We start from the raw sequence: 24301 nt of genomic DNA, 5'->3' as shown, positions 1-24301 counted from the left end.
AGATGAGTCGTCGCTGCGCTCTTGGGATAATTTTGATCAGCCGGCCACTCCTGGGAAGGTTCACCACTGTTCCATGTTTTTGCCATTTGTGGATAATGGTTCTCACTGGGGTTGCTGGAGTCCCAAAGCTTTAGAAATGACTTTATAACCTTTTCAAGACTGATATATCTCAATCACTTTGTTTCTCATTTGTTCCTGAATTTCTGTGAATCGCAGCATGATGTCTAGCTTTTGAGGATCTTTTGGTCTACTTCACTTTGTCAGGCTGGTCTTATTTAAGTGATTTCTTGATTGAGAACAGGTGTGGCAGTAATCAGGCCTGTGTGTGGCTAGGGAAATTGAACTCCGCTTCCCAAAGATAAGGGGGACAATCACTTTTCCACACAGGGCCCTGTTGGTTTGGATTCCTTTTTCTCTTAATAATAAAGACCTTCATTTAAAAACTGCATTTTGTGTTTACTTGTGTTATCTTTGTCTAATATTTAAATGTGTTTTGTTTTGTGATCTAAAACATTTAAGTGTGACAAACATGCAAAACAATAAGAAATAAGGAACACTTTTTCACACCACCATATATTTGGTGAGCCGCAACAAAATTGATCTGATTTCATGTTTTACCCAACACTGATGCTTCCTTGTAGCTTAACACTGTACCAAGGATTTTACATTGTTGTGTAAGGAAACTTTACTACTAAAATAGCAGGACCTGAACTAGTTAAGGAGAAGACCTAGGACTGCAAGGGAGTTTTTTTAGGGTTAAAAGAAAATGCAGGAAGAAGTATGGGGGCTTCCTCTCAGGGAGTGTGCGTGGTAGGTCTTTGATAAAGAAGGGGTACTAAGTAGCAACGGTCAGTCAAACATGTTAACTTACAGAGGAAGAAATACAACCCTCTAAATTTTGTTTATTTTGAAAATGTTTGGTATTAACGTTATTTCTCTATTTATAAGTATGAAATGTTGTGACAACATGGCGGTTCTCTTCTATTCCCGGGTATGTGTTATTTGCAAAGTTCGATGTACAACTGCGGGTGGCTCTCATTAGTTTTAAGAACAGGATAAAGTTAAGATTAAAGGGGCATGGATAATTTTATTTTGTATGGATTTGTGTTAATAAATCTGTGGCCAACCCATTTAATCCAAATACAGTGCTGGCCAAAAGTATTGGCACCCCTGCAATTCTGTCAGATAATACTCAGTTTCTTCCTGAAAATGATTACAATCACAAATTCTTTGGTATTATTCTTTTCATTTATTTTGTCTTCAATGAAAAAAACACAAAAAGAATTGTCCTAAAGCCAAATTGGATACAATTCCACACCAAACCTAAAAAAGGGGGTGGACAAAAGTATTGGCACCCTTTGAAAAATCATGTGATGCTTCTCTAATTCATGTAATTAACAGCACCTGTAACTTACCTGTGGCACCTAACAGGTGTTGGCAATAACTAAATCACACTTGCAGCCAGTTAACATGGATTAAAGTTGACTCAACCTCTGTCCTGTGTCCTTGTGTGTACCACATTGAGCATGGAGAAAAGAAAGAAGACCAAAGAACTGTCTGAGGACTTGAGAATCCAAATTGTGAGGAAGCATGAGCAATCTCAAGGCTACAAGTCCATCTCCAAAGACATGAATGTTCCTGTGTCTTCCGTGCGCAGTGTCATCAAGAAGTTTAAAGCCCATGGCACTGTGGCTAACCTCCCTAGATGTGGACGGAAAAGAAAAATTGACGAGAGATTTCAACGCAAGATTGTGCGGATGGTGGATAAAGAACCTCGACTAACATCCAAACAAGTTCAAGCTGCCCTGCAGTCCAATGGTACAACAGTGTCAACCCGTATTATCCGTCGGCATCTGAATGAAAAGGGACTGTATGGTAGGATACCCAGGAAGACCCCACTTCTTACCCCGAGACATAAAAAAGCCAGGCTGGAGTTTGCCAAAACTTACCTGAGAAAGCCTAAAACATTTTGGAAGAATGTTCTCTGGTCAGATGAGACAAAAGTAGAGCAAAAAGCATAAACATAGAGTGTACAGGAAAAAACAAGAGGCATTCAAAGAAAAGAACACGGTCCCTACGGTCCCTACAGTCAAACATGGCGGAGGTTCCCTGATGTTTTGGGGTTGCTTTGCTGCCTCTGGCACTGGACTGCTTGACCGTGTGCATGGCATTATGAAGTCTGAAGACTACCAACAAATTTTGCAGCATAATGTAGGGCCCAGTGTGAGAAAGCTGGGTCTCCCTCAGAGGTCATGGGTCTTCCAGCAGGACAATGACCCAAAACACACTTCCAAAAGCACTATAAAATGGTTTGAGAGAAAGCACTGGAGACTTCTAAGGTGGCCAGCAATGAGTCCAGACCTGAATCCCATAGAACACCTGTGGAGAGATCTCAAAATGGCAGTTTGGAGAAGGCACCCTTCAAATATCAGGGACCTGGAGCAGTTTGCCAAAGAAGAATGGTCTACAATTCCAGCAGAGCATTGTAAGAAACTCATTGATGGTTACCGGAAGCGGTTGTTCGCAGTTATTTTGGCTAAAGGTTGTGCAACCAAATATTAGGCTGAGGGTGCCAATACTTTTGTCCCGCCCTTTTTTGGAGTTTTGTGTGAAATGATCAATGATTTGATTTTTGCTTCATTCTCTTTTGTGTTTTTTCCTTGCAAGCAAATTAAATGAAGATAATAATACCAAAGAATTTGTGATTACAATCATTTTCAGGAAGAAACTGAGTATTATCTGACAGAATTGCAGGGGTGCCAATACTTTTGGCCAGCACTGTGAGTGTTATAAAGTGTGTTTCTATTATGGGGGTATTGGGGTCAAAGCAGCTCCAAGAACATAAGCCATTAGGCTTAAGCTGGTTTTGTTACACTCCTTGCAGTCTAATAATACTGTAGAAGTTACGTTTTTTTATTTAACCCATTTTTCTGATGCTATTACAGTTGACATATGCCTTCCAAACCAAATGGAACAACTCATGCAGAATATGATCCTTGTCCTCTTCTGCCTCGGCATCATTAGCTCAGTATTTCCCTGGTTTCTTATATCTGTGGTACCGCTGAGTGCTGTCTTCTACATGGTAAATAGAGCTTCCAGGTAAGGGCTGGTGACTTGTGTTCCAGTATCTGAATCTGCTTACGATGACTCTCTTGACTGGGTAATCAAGCATTGATCAAGTTTTTTCAGTAACTGTTAACAATATATTCAGTGTTAAATGGTAATTTACAGAGCCCTCCTGATTATGGGGGTGGAGGGGTTTTCCGTAATCACTTGTCAGTGGTGGATAAACTACATATTAAGTTTAAACTATTACAGTCTGTTTTTCTTTTTTTGTGAATTGGTTTGTATTAAATTTATGCTCATTATCAGTTAGTTTACCTTTTCCTTGTTTGTCAATCATGTTATAGAGTGCTAATTCGTGAGTTAAAACGCCTGGATAATATAACTCAGTCTCCATTCATATCTCATATCACATCGACTTTACAAGGAATCACAACCATACAAGCCTATAATAAGACCAATGAATGTCTTACTAAGTAAGTTCTCTTTTTTCATATTTCTAAAAGCACAGATATCTCCAAAGTATAATAATTTGGCCTACCTGCTCTGAAAAATCCTATCTTCTTGTGAATAACCTGAACATATAAGCCTGAACATATTTCAACTTGTTTTGAGCAACCATGAATTTATCTTACTTCCTAGTACAGACATTAATTATGGTAAATGTTTAATAGAATGGATCCCATGACCACTGAGATGTGTCAGACAATACAGAAGTGATGATATAATCAATTAAAAGCAGCAGAATTGATACAGAATTCTCTGTAACTGTCCTATTCATTGCTGTTATTCATTTCTTGGTATCGTTTGCAGAATTACCGTCTTTCAGAATTGTTCTATATCCTATACTACGTGTTATGGAGTTATCTCCAGGTCACAGCCGCAGAGAGCCTACTGCACATGCTAATAAGCACTTCTGCTATTACCATTCTAGAATAGGTTTCTGTCTGTGTAACAAGACCACGTTTCTGTGCCCGTCTGAACAGATTGACATGTTCACAAAGAAAAAACAGAAATGGCGTTCAATCGAACTCCATTTGTGTCATTGAAGTCTATAGTCCTATTGGGGGATTCAGCTGGAATCACCCAAATGTACTGCAAAAATGCAATGTAAATCTAGTCTTAGAATAAATAAATGAGGTTTGCTACTTTAAAATATTTAAGAATTAATTTCTAATGACATTTCTATTTTTTTTTTCTAATCCTGGAGAATACATTTTAGTAAAGTTTAAGATTCTGCTGCATTGGAACTCTGTGCCTGCCACGATTTCGCTCCATCCAACAACTGCATCTTTACAAGTTCATCATTGTCAGCATTAGTAGGCCTACGCAAGATTTGAACGAGCAATTGAATATGGATGCTACTTATATGTTGTTCATGTATTGTATGGAATGTGATATATTTTTAGTAGCTAATATTTTCATGTTTTTCAATCTAAATATATATGTCTTTGTATTTTCCAGATATCAGAAACTTTTAGATGTCAACCAAGTGCCATGTTTCCTCTTTAGCTGTGCAACTCGTTGGTTGGCAGTGCGCCTAGATCTGATTAGCTTGGCTGTCATCACATTGACTGCTGTGTGCGTGGTGTTCATGCATGGACATATAGACGTGGCCTATGCTGGCCTTGCCATGTCTTACGCAGTCCAGGTATATGATACTATTATGATCTGCTTCTATTTAAAGGGACTCTGTCAGCAGGATTTTGCTAAGTAATATGAGAGCTGCATGATATAGGGGCATCATGTTTGACACCTGTTTAACTCCGCCCATACCCCTGATTGGCAGCTTCCTGTGTACATTGTCACGAAGCTACCAATCAGAGGTGGGGCAGGGTTATACAGATTGGCTGGACTAGCCTGCACATGAGATCTAGTCAGGCAGTGATACTCTCCTGCTGACAAAACACTGATTATATTGAAACTACAGCACACAACCTAATAAGTGACACATCCCTGGAATCAAGCTCTCTGCCCCTATATTATGTTCTCAGATTAAATAGCAAAAACTTGCTGACAGATTCACTTTAAGATTATGGCCCCATTCATCAATGATGTTTCTCTGATTTTCTGTTGTAATTTGCTCCTTTTTAGTCGCCTTATTCGCTATACACTTTGCGCCACTTTTAAAGTTGTCTTTCTTTTTAAGTCTTTTTTTTAATTTTTCCTCAACAACTAAACTCATTCAGATGTTTTAGACAGATTCATGAAATGCAACTTTAACCAAATGTTGCATTTTTTTGGCGTATCTCACTTTAGTGTTCCCCTTGAGTAAGGTTTCTGTAGAATGTATCGATTTGGCACCTTTTTGCGCCTTTTTTAAAGGATTTGCGACTTTTGGTGCTAAAAAGTCACAAAAACGGTTGTAGAAGAAAAAGATAAAAAGACAAGAAGAATATAACAAGACAAAAAAAAGAAAAGTGACTTCAATAAATCGCAAACGATGAATCAAGCCCTGTGTTTACAGAAGAATGGAATACGTGGAAACCTAAAAATGTTCCTTATTATTGTAGCTTACAGGATTGTTTCAGTTTACTGTGCGTTTGGTCACAGAGACAGAAGCCAGATTTACTTCAGTGGAAAGAATTCATTATTATATCGAGGTAAGTCTGTTCTTGCTATTTACATGTTTGACTAATGTTTTTGTTTTAAAAGACACATTACATTGCTATCCTACCAAAAAAATTGCCTCCATTATTATAGGAAACCATAGACAAGAATGAAAACAGCATGTTAAGGGAGGGTGAGGAAAGATGGGGACAAATTTGGCTCAGAATGATCTACATAGTGTTATGGCAGTACTATGTGACTGCAGACTTTTCATTTTAGTCTGGACAAACCCTTTAAGTACATATACAGCTGCCTAAGGAAAATTTGAGATTTTCTTTGTAACAAAGCATATATAACTGCAAGGTAGAATATAATACTAAGCATGGTATATCCTTAGGATGTCATACATTTCTAATAGATGCAGGTTCTCCATCAGTGACAAACAGCTATCCCAAGAAAAAGGGTTCCTGGCATCTGTATCCTGGCAGAGAATTTGGCCAGACATGTCCATATTTCTATCTATTCACATTTGATTAGCTTTTTTTCATAATTCCAATAGAAGTGAAGAAGAGCCATGCATATAAGCGACCACCACTCCCACAGCTGGTGGAGAGAGGTTGAACTTGATAGACCTAGGTCTTTTTTCAACCTATGTAACTATGTAATTCCATTCATTCCTTGACTAGATGAGACAGCTGGTGGACGCCTTTCCTATTGGAACACAGGTTGAGAGATAACTATTCTAAAGATTAGTGTCATTGGTGGGGTTACATCTATCACACATTAATCTTCCGATTGTAAGTAATACCCAGAAAACAAAAAAGCGAAGCGATCCATAGTGTATTAAAAGCAATAAATCTTTATTAACAATATATAAAACAATTAAAATCTTTACTATTGGTGAATGCCTCAAAAAAGGGACACTAAAGCAACGTGGCCATAAGGAAAATATCCCAAAGCTCATATGCCATTGACAATAGTCCAATAAGAGGTAAAAGATTATAATGAATTATATATCTAGTTAAGTCATGTGACTCCCCTTAACATTGGACTAATATTGTAAATAGCATATATAGTTATCCACTACCCACGGAAAGTATGATGATATATTTATTTTTTTTTAAAAAGGGGACCATTGTTATAATAGCCTAAGTCCTAAAAAAGGAGGGGAATAAAACAGTTAATATGCAGTATACAGTGATAGAACTTGTAGTTCCCCTGCAAGTGGTAATGATAGATTACCAGGTAGGGATGTGGTCATCAAAAGGTAGAAGAGGTCCGGTATAAGTGTCCTCTCACCCCAACGCACGTTTCATCCAGCTTCTTCTGGGGGATTTTAATTGTTTTATATATTGTTAATAAAGATTTATTGCTTTTAATACACTATTGATCTCTTCGGTTTTGGTTTTCTGGGTATTACTTATAACCGGAAGATAGGTTTAATTCTAGTTATGTGAAGTGTCATAAAATACAATTATTTGGACATTATTGTTAAGTTAATATCCAGAGTTGGAATACTCCTTTGAGTTTAACATCAGTAGCTACAGAAGCCAACATTTCTTTGGAAGGGATTCTGTTTTCCCAAAGGGTGTTGGCTGTAAATGTTTAAGCTAAGCTGACACAGTTTAGAGATAAAACTCTATCATGGAGTAAAGTGGAGTTAAAGTTATATTGCCCTCCTGACAGATTGCGTAAATGTGATGTTACTGGTTTCCTAGGGAATAATCAGAGACTCAGAAGTATATGAACTTTTTGTAACCTCCCAGTTATTATATGACAATAGTTCAGTTACCTCTACAATCTACACTCAGATTTTCTTACATGTATGCACACATGTGTTATGCACACGCCCGGGCTGAGCGGCGTGTGCGTGTGATTGTAGTGATTCCACTGGACCATGAACCGGAGAGTGCCTGGAGGGGCGTGACTAAGTATCTGGCCGATCCGACCAAGATGGCACGACGGCATACGACGCCAGTGCACCAGGGAGAAACCGGGCAGAGGGACCAGGTGCTACTCCAGGTCAAACTCCGGACACGGGGGTTGACCCACACAGGGATTACCGGATCAGGCTGGTTAGGCTGGCGCAGACTGGTGGATATAAGCAAACACGGCAGGTATGCAGATGGGTGGATACAGGCGAGTATGCAGGCAGGGAGGTACTGGCCGAAAGGACGGGCTGGAGCACAGAAAGGTTAAGACCCAGTACAGACTGGGTCACAGAACCGCAGATGCGGTAGACAACCACAGCAGAGAGGGAACGCCCGAAGCGGTGGGCAAGAACAGAGCAGGACGGGGCTGCAGGAGCAGCGAGCACAAGCAGGGCAGGACAGGACTGCCGGAGCAGCGGGCAGAAGCAGGGCAGGAAAGGACTGCCGGAGCAGCGGGCAGAAGCAGGGCAGGACAGGACTGCCGGAGCAGCGGGCAGAAGCAGGGCAGGACAGGACTGCCGGAGCAGCGGGCAGAAGCAGGGCAGGACAGGACTGCCGGAGCAGCGGGCAGAAGCAGGGCAGGACAGGACTGCCGGAGCAGCGGGCAGAAGCAGGGCAGGACAGGACTGCCGGAGCAGCGGGCAGAAGCAGGGCAGGACAGGACTGCCGGAGCAGCGGGCAGAAGCAGGGCAGGACAGGACTGCCGGAGCAGCGGGCAGAAGCAGGGCAGGACAGGACTGTCGGAGCAGCGGGCAGAAGCAGGGCAGGACAGGACTGCCGGAGCAGCGGGCAGAAGCAGGGCAGGACAGGACTGCCGGAGCAGCGGGCAGAAGCAGGGAAGGACAGGACTGCCGGAGCAGCGGGCAGAAGCAGGACAGGACTGCCGGAGCAGCGGGCAGAAGCAGGGCAGGACAGGACTGCCGGAGCAGCGGGCAGAGGAGTCAGAGCAGGCTAGGCTGAGTAGGGGGGACAGGGCTCTGTTCACACGGAACAGACAGGAAGGGAAAGGCAGAGCCAGACACCCACAGGGTACTAGCAGAGAAGTAGCGAGTGGACCACAAACTCACAAACGGGAGTACAGAGACAACAAGCAGGAGTTAGGTACGAGTTCAGACTCTGCAGAAAAAGGAAGGGAACGGACATAGAGGCAAAACAGGTAAAGGATAGGAGAGAGTTCAGACTGGAACTGAGTGTACGGAGGAGACCGACACTGCAGCGGAATACAGGAGCGGGTCTGGGAATACGGCCCCCAGAGAGGCAGGACGAACAGGCAAGGTGCGTGTTCAGACAGGACAGACAAGATACAGGAGCAGGTCTAGGTAATCGGCCCCTAGAAGGCAGGAGGAACAGGCTAGGAGCGTGTTCAGACAGGTCAGACAAGATACAGGAACGGGTCTAGGTAATCGGCCCCTAGAAGGCAGGAGGAACAGGCTAGGAGCGTGTTCAGACAGGCCTGGAAATACAGCCTCCAGGATAGGCAGACAAGAGAACACAGAACGGGACCTGGCACCTTCAGAGTGCAAGCACACACTGAATGAAACACTATGCTCAGGCAGGGATAGATGGGAGCAGCTGAGCTATATACCAGGTGACAGACAGCAATAGGCTGAGGACGCACAAGGGGTGTGACCCACAGCAGGTACAAAAAGCAGGAAGTGATCGGGCGCCGCCCTTAAGCAGCAGAAACAGACACAAACAGACAGCATGGAGGGAAGCCAGAGAGACATTCTGGACAGGAGATCAAGTGCGCGCTCTTGCACAGTGGGAGATGGACCACTATGCAAGGGCGCCGCCAGGTATGTTACAGTACCCCCCCCCTTACGCCCCCTCTTCTTCAGGCCTGCCAGAATCTTCCGCAGGGAATTCGAGGGCCAATTCTTCACTTCGAAGAGATCACTTCCCCTGTCCACCGGAAAAACTGGTCTCCTCTGGGTAGCTAGGATGCTACCTCCTATCCAGCCACCCTTAGCAACAGACGAAACGGGTGGAGTACCAGGAACAGCACACAAGGAAATCTCTCTCCACATATTTTCAGGTGGCACCCCAGAGGGTACAGGAGACAACTGGAAGTCCTCCACCGGGTTGGAGGGGGACAGAGACTTGGGGGTAATCTCTGCTTCGAGGTACATCTTGTCAAGCTCACAGGAAGAAATAGACGGGTTATCAGGTACATAATGAGGAAAAGTCACTGTCTCTTTGCTTTCTGGTGGTACCCCGGAGGATTCAGGAAACAACTGGAGGTCCTCCGCCGGGTCAGAAGAGTGCAGAGGCTCAGAGAAAACATCTGCTTCAGAGTACACTAGGTCGGACTCACTGGACGAAGCAGGCGAGGTATCGGGTACCGAGTATAGGAAAGTCTCTGTCCATTCTCCACCAGGTGGCACCCCGAAGGGTTCTGGAGACAACTGGCGGTCCTCCGCCTGGTCAGAGGGGTGTAGAGACTCACGGGTAACCTCTGCTTCAGAGTACACTAGGTCGGACTCACTGGACGAAGCAAGCGAGGTATCAGATCCAGGATATAGGAAAGTCTCTGTCCATTTACCACCAGGTGGCACCCCGAAGGGTTCTGGAGACAACTGGAGGTCCTCCGCCTGGTCAGAGGAGTGTAGAGACTCGGGAGTAACCACTGCTTCAGAGTACACTAGGTTGGACTCACTGGACGAAGCGAGCGAGGTATCAGGTACAGAGTATAGGAGAGTCTCTGTCCTTTCGCTACCAGGTAGCACCCCGAAGGGTTCAGGAGACAACTGGAGGTCCTCCGCCTGGTCGGAGGGGTGTAGAGACTCGGGAGTAACCTCTGCTTCGGAGTACACTAGGTTGGACTCACTGGACGAAGCGAGCGAGGTATCAGGTACAGAGTATAGGAGAGTCTCTGTCCTTTCGCTACCAGGTAGCACCCCGAAGGGTTCAGGAGACAACTGGAGGTCCTCCGCCTGGTCGGAGGGGTGTAGAGACTCGGGGGTAACTACCACTTTGGGGTACCCATTGTCAGGCTCACAGGACGAAGCGGACAAAGTATCGAGTACCGGGTGTAGAGAATTCTCTCTCCATTTGTCATCGAGTGGTATCCCGGAGGATTCAGGAGGCAACAGGGGGTCCTCCGCCAGGTAGTAGAGGTGCACAGACTCTGAGGTAACCACAGCTTTGGAGCATCCTTGGACATGCACACCGGTTAAAGTGGGTGAAGCATCTGATGCCGGGTGCAGGAAGTTCTCCTGTGTGGAGTCTGGATGGGCAGAAGTCTCTTCGGGCAGGAGAACTGGTGCACTACCCACGCACATTACCCGTTGGGGCTTCTCCGGGATACAGGGAGATGAAGCTTCAGTAGGGACTTCAAGGTTGGGGTCAGGAGGTCTCAGGGAGGACAGACCCTGGCGTGACGGCTTGCCTCTACGTCTAGCACGTCTGGACTGCCTCTTGAGGTTGGGAGAAGTATTCCGGAAAGCGTAGTCACCCTGTGAGGATTCTGGGTGGGCAGTAGTCTCATTGGGCTGGAGGACTATTGCGCTACCCACACACATTACCCATTGGGGCTGCTCCGGGATATTGGGAAGTGAAGCTTCAGCAGGAGCCTCCGGGTTAGGATCATCGAAGACCATTAGAAAGGCCACCAGGAAGGCCATTAGGTCCAGGAGGATCGGATCCTGTGTTTCATATAGGGGGTTGATCCATTCCAAGGCATCACCCGCCAGGTAAGACATAATGAATGCCACCTTAACCCGATCGGTGGGAAAACATAGAGGGTAGAACTTGAAGTGTAGCATGCATTGCTCCACAAATGCACGACTTTGTCTAGGATCCCCATAATAACGTAGCGGATCCGCGGGAACGAGAGCAGATAGATCCATCTGGACGGGTGCGTAATTCGCCTGGAACTCAGCTAAAGAAAAAAAAAATATATTTATTTATTTATTTTAATGCATGTATTCGCTGGAAAACTTCTCAGAGAGCGAAGGCCGTGGGGCTCAACGGGAACCATGGCCTGAGCATGCTGTTATGCACACGCCCGGGCTGAGCGGCGTGTGCGTGTGATTGTAGTGATTCCACTGGACCATGAACCGGAGAGTGCCTGGAGGGGCGTGACTAAGTATCTGGCCGATCCGACCAAGATGGCATGACGGCATACGACGCCAGTGCACCAGGGAGAAACCGGGCAGAGGGACCAGGTGCTACTCCAGGTCAAACTCCGGACACGGGGGTTGACCCACACAGGGATTACCGGATCAGGCTGGTTAGGCTGGCGCAGACTGGTGGATATAAGCAAACACGGCAGGTATGCAGATGGGTGGATACAGGCGAGTATGCAGGCAGGGAGGTACTGGCCGAAAGGACGGGCTGGAGCACAGAAAGGTTAAGACCCAGTACAGACTGGGTCACAGAACCGCAGATGCGGTAGACAACCACAGCAGAGAGGGAACGCCCGAAGCGGTGGGCAAGAACAGAGCAGGACGGGGCTGCAGGAGCAGCGAGCACAAGCAGGGCAGGACAGGACTGCCGGAGCAGCGGGCAGAAGCAGGGCAGGACAGGACTGCCGGAGCAGCGGGCAGAAGCAGGGCAGGACAGGACTGCCGGAGCAGCGGGCAGAAGCAGGGCAGGACAGGACTGCCGGAGCAGCGGGCAGAAGCAGGGCAGGACAGGACTGCCGGAGCAGCGGGCAGAAGCAGGGCAGGACAGGACTGCCGGAGCAGCGGGCAGAAGCAGGGCAGGACAGGACTGCCGGAGCAGCGGGCAGAAGCAGGGCAGGACAGGACTGCCGGAGCAGCGGGCAGAAGCAGGGCAGGACAGGACTGCCGGAGCAGCGGGCAGAAGCAGGGCAGGACAGGACTGCCGGAGCAGCGGGCAGAAGCAGGGCAGGACAGGACTGCCGGAGCAGCGGGCAGAAGCAGGGCAGGACAGGACTGCCGGAGCAGCGGGCAGAAGCAGGGCAGGACAGGACTGCCGGAGCAGCGGGCAGAAGCAGGGCAGGACAGGACTGCCGGAGCAGCGGGCAGAGGAGTCAGAGCAGGCTAGGCTGAGTAGGGGGGACAGGGCTCTGTTCACACGGAACAGACAGGAAGGGAAAGGCAGAGCCAGACACCCACAGGGTACTAGCAGAGAAGTAGCGAGTGGACCACAAACTCACAAACGGGAGTACAGAGACAACAAGCAGGAGTTAGGTACGAGTTCAGACTCTGCAGAAAAAGGAAGGGAACGGACATAGAGGCAAAACAGGTAAAGGATAGGAGAGAGTTCAGACTGGAACTGAGTGTACGGAGGAGACCGACACTGCAGCGGAATACAGGAGCGGGTCTGGGAATACGGCCCCCCGAGAGGCAGGACGAACAGGCAAGGTGCGTGTTCAGACAGGACAGACAAGATACAGGAGCAGGTCTAGGTAATCGGCCCCTAGAAGGCAGGAGGAACAGGCTAGGAGCGTGTTCAGACAGGTCAGACAAGATACAGGAACGGGTCTAGGTAATCGGCCCCTAGAAGGCAGGAGGAACAGGCTAGGAGCGTGTTCAGACAGGCCTGGAAATACAGCCTCCAGGATAGGCAGACAAGAGAACACAGAACGGGACCTGGCACCTTCAGAGTGCAAGCACACACTGAATGAAACACTATGCTCAGGCAGGGATAGATGGGAGCAGCTGAGCTATATACCAGGTGACAGACAGCAATAGGCTGAGGACGCACAAGGGGTGTGACCCACAGCAGGTACAAAAAGCAGGAAGTGATCGGGCGCCGCCCTTAAGCAGCAGAAACAGACACAAACAGACAGCATGGAGGGAAGCCAGAGAGACATTCTGGACAGGAGATCAAGTGCGCGCTCTTGCACAGTGGGAGATGGACCACTATGCAAGGGCGCCGCCAGGTATGTTACAACATGCAGACTTGAATGGTGTAATAGACAGCACAGCAACACTCAATTAGTCCAATGGCAATAAGACAATTGTGGGTAGGTTGGGTATAAAGGATGAGGCCCGCTGTGTATTTATCACTTGAGGAATTGCTTGTTCAGCACCTATTTCCACACACATAGGCATCGTTTGGTTGTGTACATGATACAGTGAATTGATGGAATTCCTTGTTTCAGAAACAGTATTTGATGATCACAAAAAGTCTGTCAAATAATTTAAGATGGTTATAAGGTTGTGCATTGATGAGACAGCAATTTTATGGCGACTTCCACGTGACTAAATGTTGCTGTGTAGAATTTCTTTAGACTTTGTGTTATGGGCTCACCTGGTGAGGTGGATTCTCTAAGATGTTGGTCAGAGTGATCAGAACAGACCATAGGCGATGATGCAGCAGAGATAGATGGAACGTGCATCAGCAATAACCAGTATAGCATGTTATGCAGGATGGCAGATGGTCAAGCGAAGCTGGAAGCTTGTTAGCATAACTTGACACAGGAGAGGTGATAATGCAATAGCACCAGGAATTGCTGGACTAAGTTTGGAAGAAGTAGCTGCTGGATTGCAGACAGGAGTAGCTAGGAGCATAGTTAGATACTCGGATGAAGCAGATTCAAGAGAAGGATGAGCACAACTCCAGTATTAACTCATAGTAGCAGGGTGCTATATTTCCTGAATACTAATGCTGTGGGCCAAGAGTGATGACATCAGTGGTGCTTGCTGGGCTGCCACAGTTATCCAAAATGGTCTAACATTGAAGGAATTGACCATAGGGAAAGGAAGCAAGATCCAGTACTCGAGCCCGAACAGGTGAGTAATAATATGGATCTAGGCTGGCAAAACTCGCCAGAGACCTGGATAGTGTGTTATATGGTCACATTTATTAAAAATAAAATATTTAAAAAAATATTGCTTTTGCATTTGCTATTTTTTTCCAGCAGTTGTGCATTTCTCCACACAACTACACAAATGTGATTATAGCCATAGTGGTCCTCAACATAGAGAATTGCTATGCAGCTCAAGCACTAGTTCTGTGAGGCCTGTAGACAGGGCTGTAGTTGGTGTTCCTGCTGCCCTGGGCACTTTAAATGGTCACGCCCCCTGGTAAGTCAGACTAAGGGTATGCGCATACAACGTCTTTTTCAGGTGATTTTGCTCTGTAACGCAGTTAAAAAAAATACTACATAAGTCCTAAAAAGAATGAAGATATGCTCTGCAGTTTAAAAAACAACTTGCTTTGCATATGTTCAGTCTTTTGAACCTATCTATTTAATGCCATAATATAATTTATTTTCTGATATACTTTAAATTCCCTATATAAATAATGATCTAGTATCAAGTCTAACAAATTAAAGATTACTACATCTACAGTACATTTAGGTCCCTTACAGATGACATCTTCTCATTCTTTCTTCTTCATCTGGTCCTGATTCCAGAATGACCTTTCACATCCACATCTCGTCGCTGCAGACTTCCCTCTTCTCTGATCTTCTGAGGCACATCCCAACACGGTGCCCTTAAAAATAATAGTGACATTATAATGCACCTAAATAAAAAATATCCGCCCATGCTGTGCCCTAAATAAGCCCTACACTGTGCCCCAGAATAAATTGCCACTCACTGTGCTACCTGCACGAAAAATGACCCCCGTACTCTCTTTTATATTACATAGTGTACACACTGTCCTCTCCTATAAAATATTCCCACCATACTGTCCCCTCTTATATAATAAGACCACTATACTATATGCCTGTGTGAACTGCTACCACCTCCCTTATCAGTTATACCCACCACATCTTCATTCAGAACTATGACCTGCACATTGTTTCCCCCATTCTGACCTCCCACTATGCCCTCACTCCATATCGAGCCCCCTCTTTACACTGACCTACCACTATGCTTTCACTCCATATTGAGCCCCCTCTGTATGCTGACCTCCCACTCCGCCTTCACTCCATATTGAACCCCTCTTTACACTGTCCCCCCGCTCCATACTGAGCCTCCTCTCCATACTGCCCTTTTTTTCATACAGCCCTATCTCCATAGAGAGTCCCTTTATACAGAGTCCGTCCGTACTGTACCATCAGCATCCAGAACCCCCCCAGACTGCCCCATCACCATAGAGCCCCTCTATACTGCCCCTTCTCCACTCTGAGCCCCCCTACATGACCCTGTCTCCACTTTGAGCCCTCACAGACCCCTCATACTGTCCCATCTCAATAGGGTCCCCCAAATTCTTCCCCATTTCCAGAGTTCCCCTATATAGCCCATACAGAGAACATCCCCCCTTTACTGCCTCGTCTTCATAAAGTGCACTCCATCCCTAGCTATATTGCCCAATCTTCATAATTATATCACCTCACCCATGCTGGCCCCTCCATCTACAATAAGCCCATATCTTCAGCTCACAGAGCGCCTACTTCCCGCACACTCCTGTCTTCTGCAGTGCTCTGATGATGTCTGCAGCTTGATGAAATGACCTCATCGCGCTCCACGTCGGGCAGAAAACTGATCCCGGAAATGACGATGCTCGCATCTTCATTTGCAAATCGTCTTTGCAAATACAAATGAATGATGGGAACTTCCAACCCAAACCCTTTCCCCTCCTTCCTCAGCCACTGATCCAGCAAAGGTGAGGGGAGAATTAAATTTTTTTTACTTTACTTTTGGCAGGCCACTGCCGCCCCCCTCAACCCGCTGCCCTAGGCACTGGACCTCCAGTGCCTAGTGGAAAATATGGCCCTGCATGTAGATATTAAATGGAGAGGCAGGGTATATGCATGGCCTCCATTCAACTCAACCTCCTCACTGTTGTACAGTGATGAAGAATGGCAGACTTGGAGACACAGAAATCTGACATTTACTTCGGGGCGCAGCAATCAGACATTTATCATGTAGCCTAAAGATAGGTGATAAAAGCCCTTTGTTGCACAACCTCTTTATTATGGTCTAATAATTATATTAACCTAATTTTGCACAATTCCAACGTGTGTAAACTACTGTTATGTGATGTAACTATTTCATTTTAAGATTATATTTGTACCCCAGAATCTGGAATCAGAAGCACCACTTAATATTCCAGCAAAGTCTCTACCAAAAGATTGGCCCCAAAATGGAGGGATTACATTTGAAAATGTTGAAATGCGTTACCAAGACAGCCTGCCTTTGGTTTTTAAGAAAATTTCATTTACTATTGAGCCAAGAGAAAAGATTGGGATTGTGGGAAGAACGGGGTCAGGTCTGTGTTAATTTCCCTTGAAAATATATCTGAAACTACGTGTATTTTTATTTATTCAACTATCATCAGAAAATAGTATTTATGGAAAAACTGAGGAGTTTTCTGACATAAAAAAAAACACGGATTAGTTACACTATTTACACAGGTTCACATAGTGAGCATCCCTACTCGGGGACTAAAAGGGGCTTTTCGAGAAATGTACTAAAATAAATAAACTAAATATTACGCATTTAAATATTAAAACACCACTCCAGCATTTTTCTTTTTCAGCGCTGGAGTGGTATTACTAAACTAAGGTCTCTGCCCCCTGTCTTATACTTTTTTCAGCGCCGCTTTGGTCATGCATCACCATCTTATGACCACAGCTTCTGATTGGTTGGAAGTCAGAAGGTACGTCACAATGTAAGTCTACAAGAGCCACAAAGAGGCTCTCAGATTTGCATTGAAGAGTGACCTCTGGCTCGCTCCAACAAACACTGGAGCTATCCGGCATGTCACAAACTGCTGTAGACCGACGAGAGCGGCGGAGATAGAAGAAGACGGCAGCAGGTAAGTATCATACTAGGTGCATGGACCTTAGATTAGAAGCACCACTCCAGCGCTGCAATTAAAAAAAAAAAGCACTGGAGTGGTACTTTAAACATTTTTCTAAATACCTTCATATAGCAAAAAGGTATGCTTCATCTACTGCATGGATTCCAGGATGGCAGCTACCATTAATCAAAAACCATCTTAGATTTCAGAAGGCATGCAGTAGGATGGGCTGCCTGAAGCATGAGACAGAGGTCATGTCAGAGCAGCCTCTTGTCAGACATCATGAACGCATATGACGCGCCCCCTGGGCCAGTGTTGTTTGGGGAATACCCGGAGCCGGATCAGATGGGGGTTGTAGTCTCCGAGTGGCGGTGACCCAGTCCGTGCCCAGGGTGTCAAGCTCAGTGTGTGGCAGTCCTTATAGATGTTACTAGATGTTCTTTTATGTCGACTACGCCACCCGTTGATTTGCGGTCAATACGGCCGCCGCTGCAGCAGGGTCCGCTGAGGCTGGTGGTGTGTGTGCAGCTTCTGGTAGTATAACCCCCAACGGGAGGGGTATAGCCTCAGGGGGTCAGGTGTAGAGGATGGTGGTTGTGGAGGTGCAGTGAGGATGGTAATGAGACTCAGAGTCGGGCTGTGCAGTTCAGGGTCTTTACTTACTGCTGTTATGCTGGTCACTCCGGCCTTGAGTGACCGCCCGAGCCGTGCTGCGTCCACCAGGTCCTGGACTCGGCCAACTCCCAAGTAATTCTGGAGCGTGATCCTGAGCTCCCTTTCTGACGTTCCTTCACTCTGGCCTTCCCCACCAGGGATCCACCTAAGTCCGGCTCCCTCGGGCCTCTTGTTGGTAAACCCTTGTCTCTGGGTTCCCTGACCCTATTCTTGGTCTGCCTTCCGGGTGGATTTAGTGGGTGGTCGTGGCAGATCCTGCCCACGACCTCCGGTCTCTGGCTGAGGATTAGTGCCCTCCACCAGCTTGGGATCCGGTACCCTTGTGCCAACTCTTCACCCCAGGATCTAATCTTGGGATCTTGGAGTTCCCTCTTCTCCCCCTCTGGGTCCTTCTTTCTCCTCTCTCTCTCTCTTGGCCTTGGAGCTGGCTGAGCTGCTCTGCTTCTCTGACTCAACTCTGACAGACTGACCAAACCTCTACAAAAGACCCTGTTCTAAGATGGTTCCCACCTTATATACTCCCTCTATGTGTGAGCTCAGGTGACCAGCACCCAATGAGCTCCTAGCATTACCCAGACTGCTCCCCCTATCTGCCCCTACACTACTGGGTTGTTCCACCCCCCTCCCACTCCAGCCAGGGACAGACACTGTCGTACCTGCACATTTCTCTAGTGGGAGTACCATTGGTCTGTCCCCCGGAAATGGGATGTGTGTAGTGCATGCAGCCTACTGAGCTCAGTTCCACACTCCATCCTTACCCGGGAGTGGAATACCACACCTCTGGCTTGAGGTGTAATACCCCTGTAGCAGCCGAATCCTCAGGGTGCTACATTCCCCCCTGGTAAATCACAGCACGTCCTCGGGCTGTTAAAGATAAAAACATCCAAAACATACAATTATTTTTCATAAACATCAACATATAAACATATAAAACATCATATATATATCAGCAATAAAACGTTTTCATAAATAACATTCTTGTAAACATTCCTGTCTCTGGTTCCTCCGGTCACGGTGCAACTTGTGACCGGGTAAAGTGCGACAGTCTCTTGAAGAAAAAATGGTTTTCCCATAAAACCAGTAGGGGGCGCTTTAAGAAGCGCAACTATGTACAAGGGGAGGTATGGCCGCTCTCAGTCCTCGGCCAGGTATTAGGAACTAGGGACACACGGGTATCAGTTCACACTTTGTCCCAACGGGGAACATATTTTAAATAAGTAACAGTTCTTGGTACCCCGACGGGCAACTTTATACAGTCTCTCTCTACCGTACTTCAACGACGGCGTCCTCTTGCTCTTTCTTGTTGGTTAGTTTCAGTTTCAGACCCGTCCGGGCCCTCTTGCTCCTCCTCACACCGCAGCTCCTCCTCCGTCAGGCGATGTACATGGAGGGCGTAGGGTCCTTTGGCACACTTGTGCCGGGTGAAGGTGACCTCGTCCCCTACATACAGGTCACGACCTCTGTGTCCCTCCGGCAGATGGCTTTCTACGTCTCTGCGGGTCACAAAGACGTCGCCGGGGGTATGATGGTCTCTAATGAAGCCCCACCCATGCTGCATGTTGAATTTTATCACAGTCCCGGTGGAAGGGGGACCATGAGCTGCACGGGGATTCCTCCTGGTCCGGCTCTTCTGCTCAGCGCTTCTTATCTGCATCTGCTGTTCCCGGACCCGCCTCTCTCTCCGCTCCCTCTCGAAGACCTCGAGCTGCTGCCGGCAGCACTCTGCACGCTCCGCTGCGGCCGCCCGAGTCTCCTGAGTGAACCCCATGAGGTCTTCTCCAGTGGGGTCCCACTCAAACTGTGCCTCCTCCAGCGGGGGCGAGGTCCTCTTTACGGGCTTCGGAGCCGGAATCAGGGGCTCGCACATGGGCCTTGCTCTCTGGAGTTCCAGCTGAATGTACTCCTGGGGCCATACAAAGGGCTGCCCATCCGGGCACGTATGCTGGGCAAATAGATTTTCACCCAGGTGCGGCACTCTAGATGTTGAGGGCGCGTTGATGGTAGCGGCGCCCGGGTTAACCAGGCCTTGCGACCAGGCCTGGGGCACCTTAAAGGCAAAGGGCACCGTAAGAACGGCGGCGCCCTGGGTTATTCGGCCCTGCGACCAGGCCGGTGGCTCCGCGGAGGTAGGGGGCGCTGTTGGAATTGCGGCGCCCGGGTGTACTAGGCCGTGCGACCAGGCCGGTGGTATTTCCTGCTTGGCCACGCTCGAGGTCGAGGCGTGTGACGTCACAGGGGTCGCGGCCGCGGTTTCCGGTTGAGGCCTAGTCGGCGGCGGTGACGATGCCGCGACGGGCACGGCAGGGGGAACTTCGGGCTCTGCGACGGGGAGCTGGGGCAGGCACGCGGTTTCCCGGTTCGGGGTAGAGACGTCCCCTTTACCTGCCTCCATCCGTTCGGCTCCCTTCTCGGCGCCGTCTCCGGCCTTCAGTCCTCCTGCACCATCCTCAGAGGCAGCCTGTCTCCTCGTCTCGGGTGGCGTGCTCCGCTGTCGGGTTTCGGTCTGCTGGGCCATCTCTCGGCTCCACTCCGCCAACGTCTCTCGCTGTACCCGGGCCATCCTCCGTGCGAGGCCCTCCAGCGCAGTCTGTGCACACTCCCGGTCTCGGGGGAGCTGTGCCAGGACCTCGACTAGGCCTAGTGGGGTTGTGGCTTGTAGCAGGCTCCTGACCACTGGGTCGGTGCTGCCTGACTCTCCCTCCATCTCCGGGTAGGCTTTCTCTGGACTCCTCTCCAGACTTCTTGTCTCCGGGTGCGCTCTCTCCAGACTGCTCCAGGCGACACCCATCTTTGCTCTCTTGTTCTGTCTCCGCCCACATTGAGGGTGGTCCCGGGGCAACTTTGTGATTGTCAGTTCCAGGGGCAGTTCTCTTACGCTGATGGACACTTCCAGCATCACAGTCTCTGTTGGTGGGGGCGGTTTCCGCTTTTGGCGCCATTCTTCGACCTGGCCCACGATGGGAGGTGACCTCTTGCCACCCTCTGGCACGCCCATAATGGCGTCCGCTCTTCCAAGGCGGGAAATCTTTGGAAATGGCGAGAATCGTCTCCCAGTGGCGGGAAACTCCATGGATGGCGGGAAAAAGCTGCAAATGGCGGACAACCGGCGGGAAACGACCTGTGATGGGGTCCGTTGGCGGGGACCCTCCGGAACCGGCGGGAGACTTCTTTTTAAGGTAACGGTGAACTTTTCTTCAGGCACGCAGTACCCGGTTGTTGCGGGCACGTTATCCTGCCGACTACGCCAAAGTTGACGCGCCCCCTGGGCCAGTGTTGTTTGGGGAATACCCGGAGCCGGATCAGATGGGGGTTGTAGTCTCCGAGTGGCGGTGACCCGGTCCGTGCCCAGGGTGTCAAGCTCAGTGTGTGGCAGTCCTTATAGATGTTACTAGATGTTCTTTTATGTCGACTACGCCACCCGTTGATTTGCGGTCAATACGGCCGCCGCTGCAGCAGGGTCCGCTGAGGCTGGTGGTGTGTGTGCAGCTTCTGGTAGTATAACCCCCAACGGGAGGGGTATAGCCTCAGGGGGTCAGGTGTAGAGGATGGTGGTTGTGGAGGTGCAGTGAGGATGGTAATGAGACTCAGAGTCGGGCTGTGCAGTTCAGGGTCTTTACTTACTGCTGTTATGCTGGTCACTCCGGCCTTGAGTGACCGCCCGAGCCGTGCTGCGTCCACCAGGTCCTGGACTCGGCCAACTCCCAAGTAATTCTGGAGCGTGATCCTGAGCTCCCTTTCTGACGTTCCTTCACTCTGGCCTTCCCCACCAGGGATCCACCTAAGTCCGGCTCCCTCGGGCCTCTTGTTGGTAAACCCTTGTCTCTGGGTTCCCTGACCCTATTCTTGGTCTGCCTTCCGGGTGGATTTAGTGGGTGGTCGTGGCAGATCCTGCCCACGACCTCCGGTCTCTGGCTGAGGATTAGTGCCCTCCACCAGCTTGGGATCCGGTACCCTTGTGCCAACTCTTCACCCTAGGATCTAATCTTGGGATCTTGGAGTTCCCTCTTCTCCCCCTCTGGGTCCTTCTTTCTCCTCTCTCTCTCTCTTGGCCTTGGAGCTGGCTGAGCTGCTCTGCTTCTCTGACTCAACTCTGACAGACTGACCAAACCTCTACAAAAGACCCTGTTCTAAGATGGTTCCCACCTTATATACTCCCTCTATGTGTGAGCTCAGGTGACCAGCACCCAATGAGCTCCTAGCATTACCCAGACTGCTCCCCCTATCTGCCCCTACACTACTGGGATGTTCCACCCCCCTCCCACTCCAGCCAGGGACAGACACTGTCGTACCTGCACATTTCTCTAGTGGGAGTACCATTGGTCTGTCCCCCGGAAATTGGATGTGTGTAGTGCATGCAGCCTACTGAGCTCAGTTCCACACTCCATCCTTACCCGGGAGTGGAATACCACACCTCTGGCTTGAGGTGTAATACCCCTGTAGCAGCCGAATCCTCAGGGTGCTACACATATTCCTCTCTTCAGTCAACACTGAGCAGAGCTGGAATAAAGGAGAAGATAAACACCTTTCTTTAGCTGAGGATGAACATCCATCTCAGTCAGCCTGATGGTTTTAGTGTGTCTCGAACTTCACGCAGCCCATCTTATTATATGTCCTGGCTGTTGCCATGTTTAAAATCCTGATAGACTGCAGTAGATAAAGCATACATTTTTGCTATATAAGGGTATTTAGAAAAATGTTTAATATTTCAATGTGTCTTTATTTTATTATTTATTTTATTACATGTCTTGGAGGACCCCTTTAATATATAGAGTGATATTTTGACATTCTTTATATGCAGATATCATTACTGCTTTATGGCATTATTATCTTATACAATTATATACATTTACCAATGCTACATCATTTATTTGCTGAACAGGTAAATCATCCTTGGCAATGACGCTTTTTAGACTGGTGGAGCTATCTGGGGGTGTTATCAGCATTGATAATGTCCATATTGATACAATTGGACTGGAGGATCTAAGAAAAAACCTTTCCATCATCCCTCAAGAACCAGTTCTTTTTGTTGGAAGTGTGAGGTAGGCCATAGGTAATATAAATGCACATTTCATAATCTATGTAGGACATGTATGCATGTAGAACCTAGATTTGGCTTTGCAAACCTACTGTCATATTTAATACATTTTCTACTTTACCATTTAAAAAGGACCTATCTCTTGCCATTAATATGTAATTTTCCTGGTGTAAATGGCGCTTTTTTACGAATCTCTCCATTCCCGAGACATGACCCCTTCTTTGTTTTTTTAACCAATTGGGTGTGGTCTTCAAAAAGATTCCCATAGAGAAAAATAGAGGAGAATGCACACTTAGCTAACAAGACTAGATTTACATGTAAGAGGGGGCCATATCGCTGTCATAACAAATAAAAGGTGGCTGTAATTAAAACTACGCCAGATTAACCACTTCCTGCCATTGGACGTACTGGTTCCTCCTATTTTTATGTGCGTTCCCGCAAATGGATGTACCGGTACGTCCTGGCAATCATGCAGGCACAGGAGCTGTGCCCGCACGATCGCCACTGACAGGTTTTTTTAAGTGATAGCTGAGTCCTGGCTGTCACAGCCAGGAGCGATGAACGCACTGCTCCCGGCTGTTTAACACTCTAAATGCATCAAACCATAGCGATCGTAGCATTTAGAAGGTTAAGAGAGGGAGGGTGCTCCCTCTTCCACCATATCGGCATCTCGCAACGCGATTACAGGAGCTTGATGGTTGCCATGACAACAAGAGGTAAATTAAAAACCTCCTGGTCTATCAGATACGGTGGCCTGTTAGACCATGCCAGGAGCTTGGTCTGATAGGCTTTTTGTCAGTGTAACACTGACAGGTATAATACATTGCAGTACATGTGCATTGCAATGCATTATACCAGATATCAAATATAAATAAAAATGGGACGCCATCTTGTCCCACAGAAAACAAGCCGTCATACAGCTCTGTCAGCAGAGAAATAACAAAGCTATAGCTTACAGAAAAAAAACAATTCTTTTGCAAAAAAATTTTTTACTGTGTAAAAGCAGCAAAACATAAAAAAATTATAGAAATGTGGTATAGCTGTTTTCGCACTTACCAGAAGAATAAAATTGTCTTATCAATTTTACCACACGATAAACGGCATACAAAAAAACAAAAAACAATTTTGGAATTGCTAGATTTTGTTCATTCTGCCTCCGAAAAATCGTAATAGAAATCGGAATCAAAAAATGTCATGTGCCCAAAAATGGTACGAATAAAAACATCAACTCATCCCTCAAAAAGCAAGCAGTGACACGGCTATGTTGGCAGAAATATAGAAAAATTATAGCTCTCAAAATATGGGAATTCAAAACCTTTTTTATAAAAAAAAAAAAAAAAAAAAGTGCATTTTTAGGGTGCGATAGTAGCCAAAAATAAAA

The 24301-nt window shown here is 47.4% G+C and overlaps 1 protein-coding gene across 6 annotated transcripts in view; it reads left to right on the top strand.

Moving 5' to 3' along the window:
• LOC141212093 (ATP-binding cassette sub-family C member 5-like) overlaps window positions 1-24301 on the top strand; it is a 167697-nt gene that overhangs the window by 129775 nt on the left and 13621 nt on the right. For 4 of the 6 annotated variants that reach the window (XM_073664876.1, XM_073664877.1, XM_073664878.1 and 1 more), the window contains 6 exons: window positions 2946-3099; window positions 3411-3539; window positions 4528-4714; window positions 5577-5666; window positions 16487-16676; window positions 22765-22924. In XM_073664876.1, coding sequence (XP_073520977.1) covers window positions 2946-3099; window positions 3411-3539; window positions 4528-4714; window positions 5577-5666; window positions 16487-16676; window positions 22765-22924 — 910 coding nt within the window. Of the gene's footprint in view, window positions 1-2945; window positions 3100-3410; window positions 3540-4527; window positions 4715-5576; window positions 5667-16486; window positions 16677-22764; window positions 22936-24301 lie in introns of those variants that run through there. The other 2 variants (XR_012281936.1, XM_073664879.1) reach the window with 2 other exon arrangements.

Source organism: Phyllobates terribilis, unplaced genomic scaffold (assembly GCF_046119375.1).
Source record: "Phyllobates terribilis strain yellow unplaced genomic scaffold, ASM4611937v1 Scaffold_2__4_contigs__length_985480577, whole genome shotgun sequence".
NCBI lineage: Eukaryota > Metazoa > Chordata > Amphibia > Anura > Dendrobatidae > Phyllobates > Phyllobates terribilis.
Note: the sequence above shows the minus strand (reverse complement) of the source record. Positions and strands in the feature narration are given on the sequence as shown.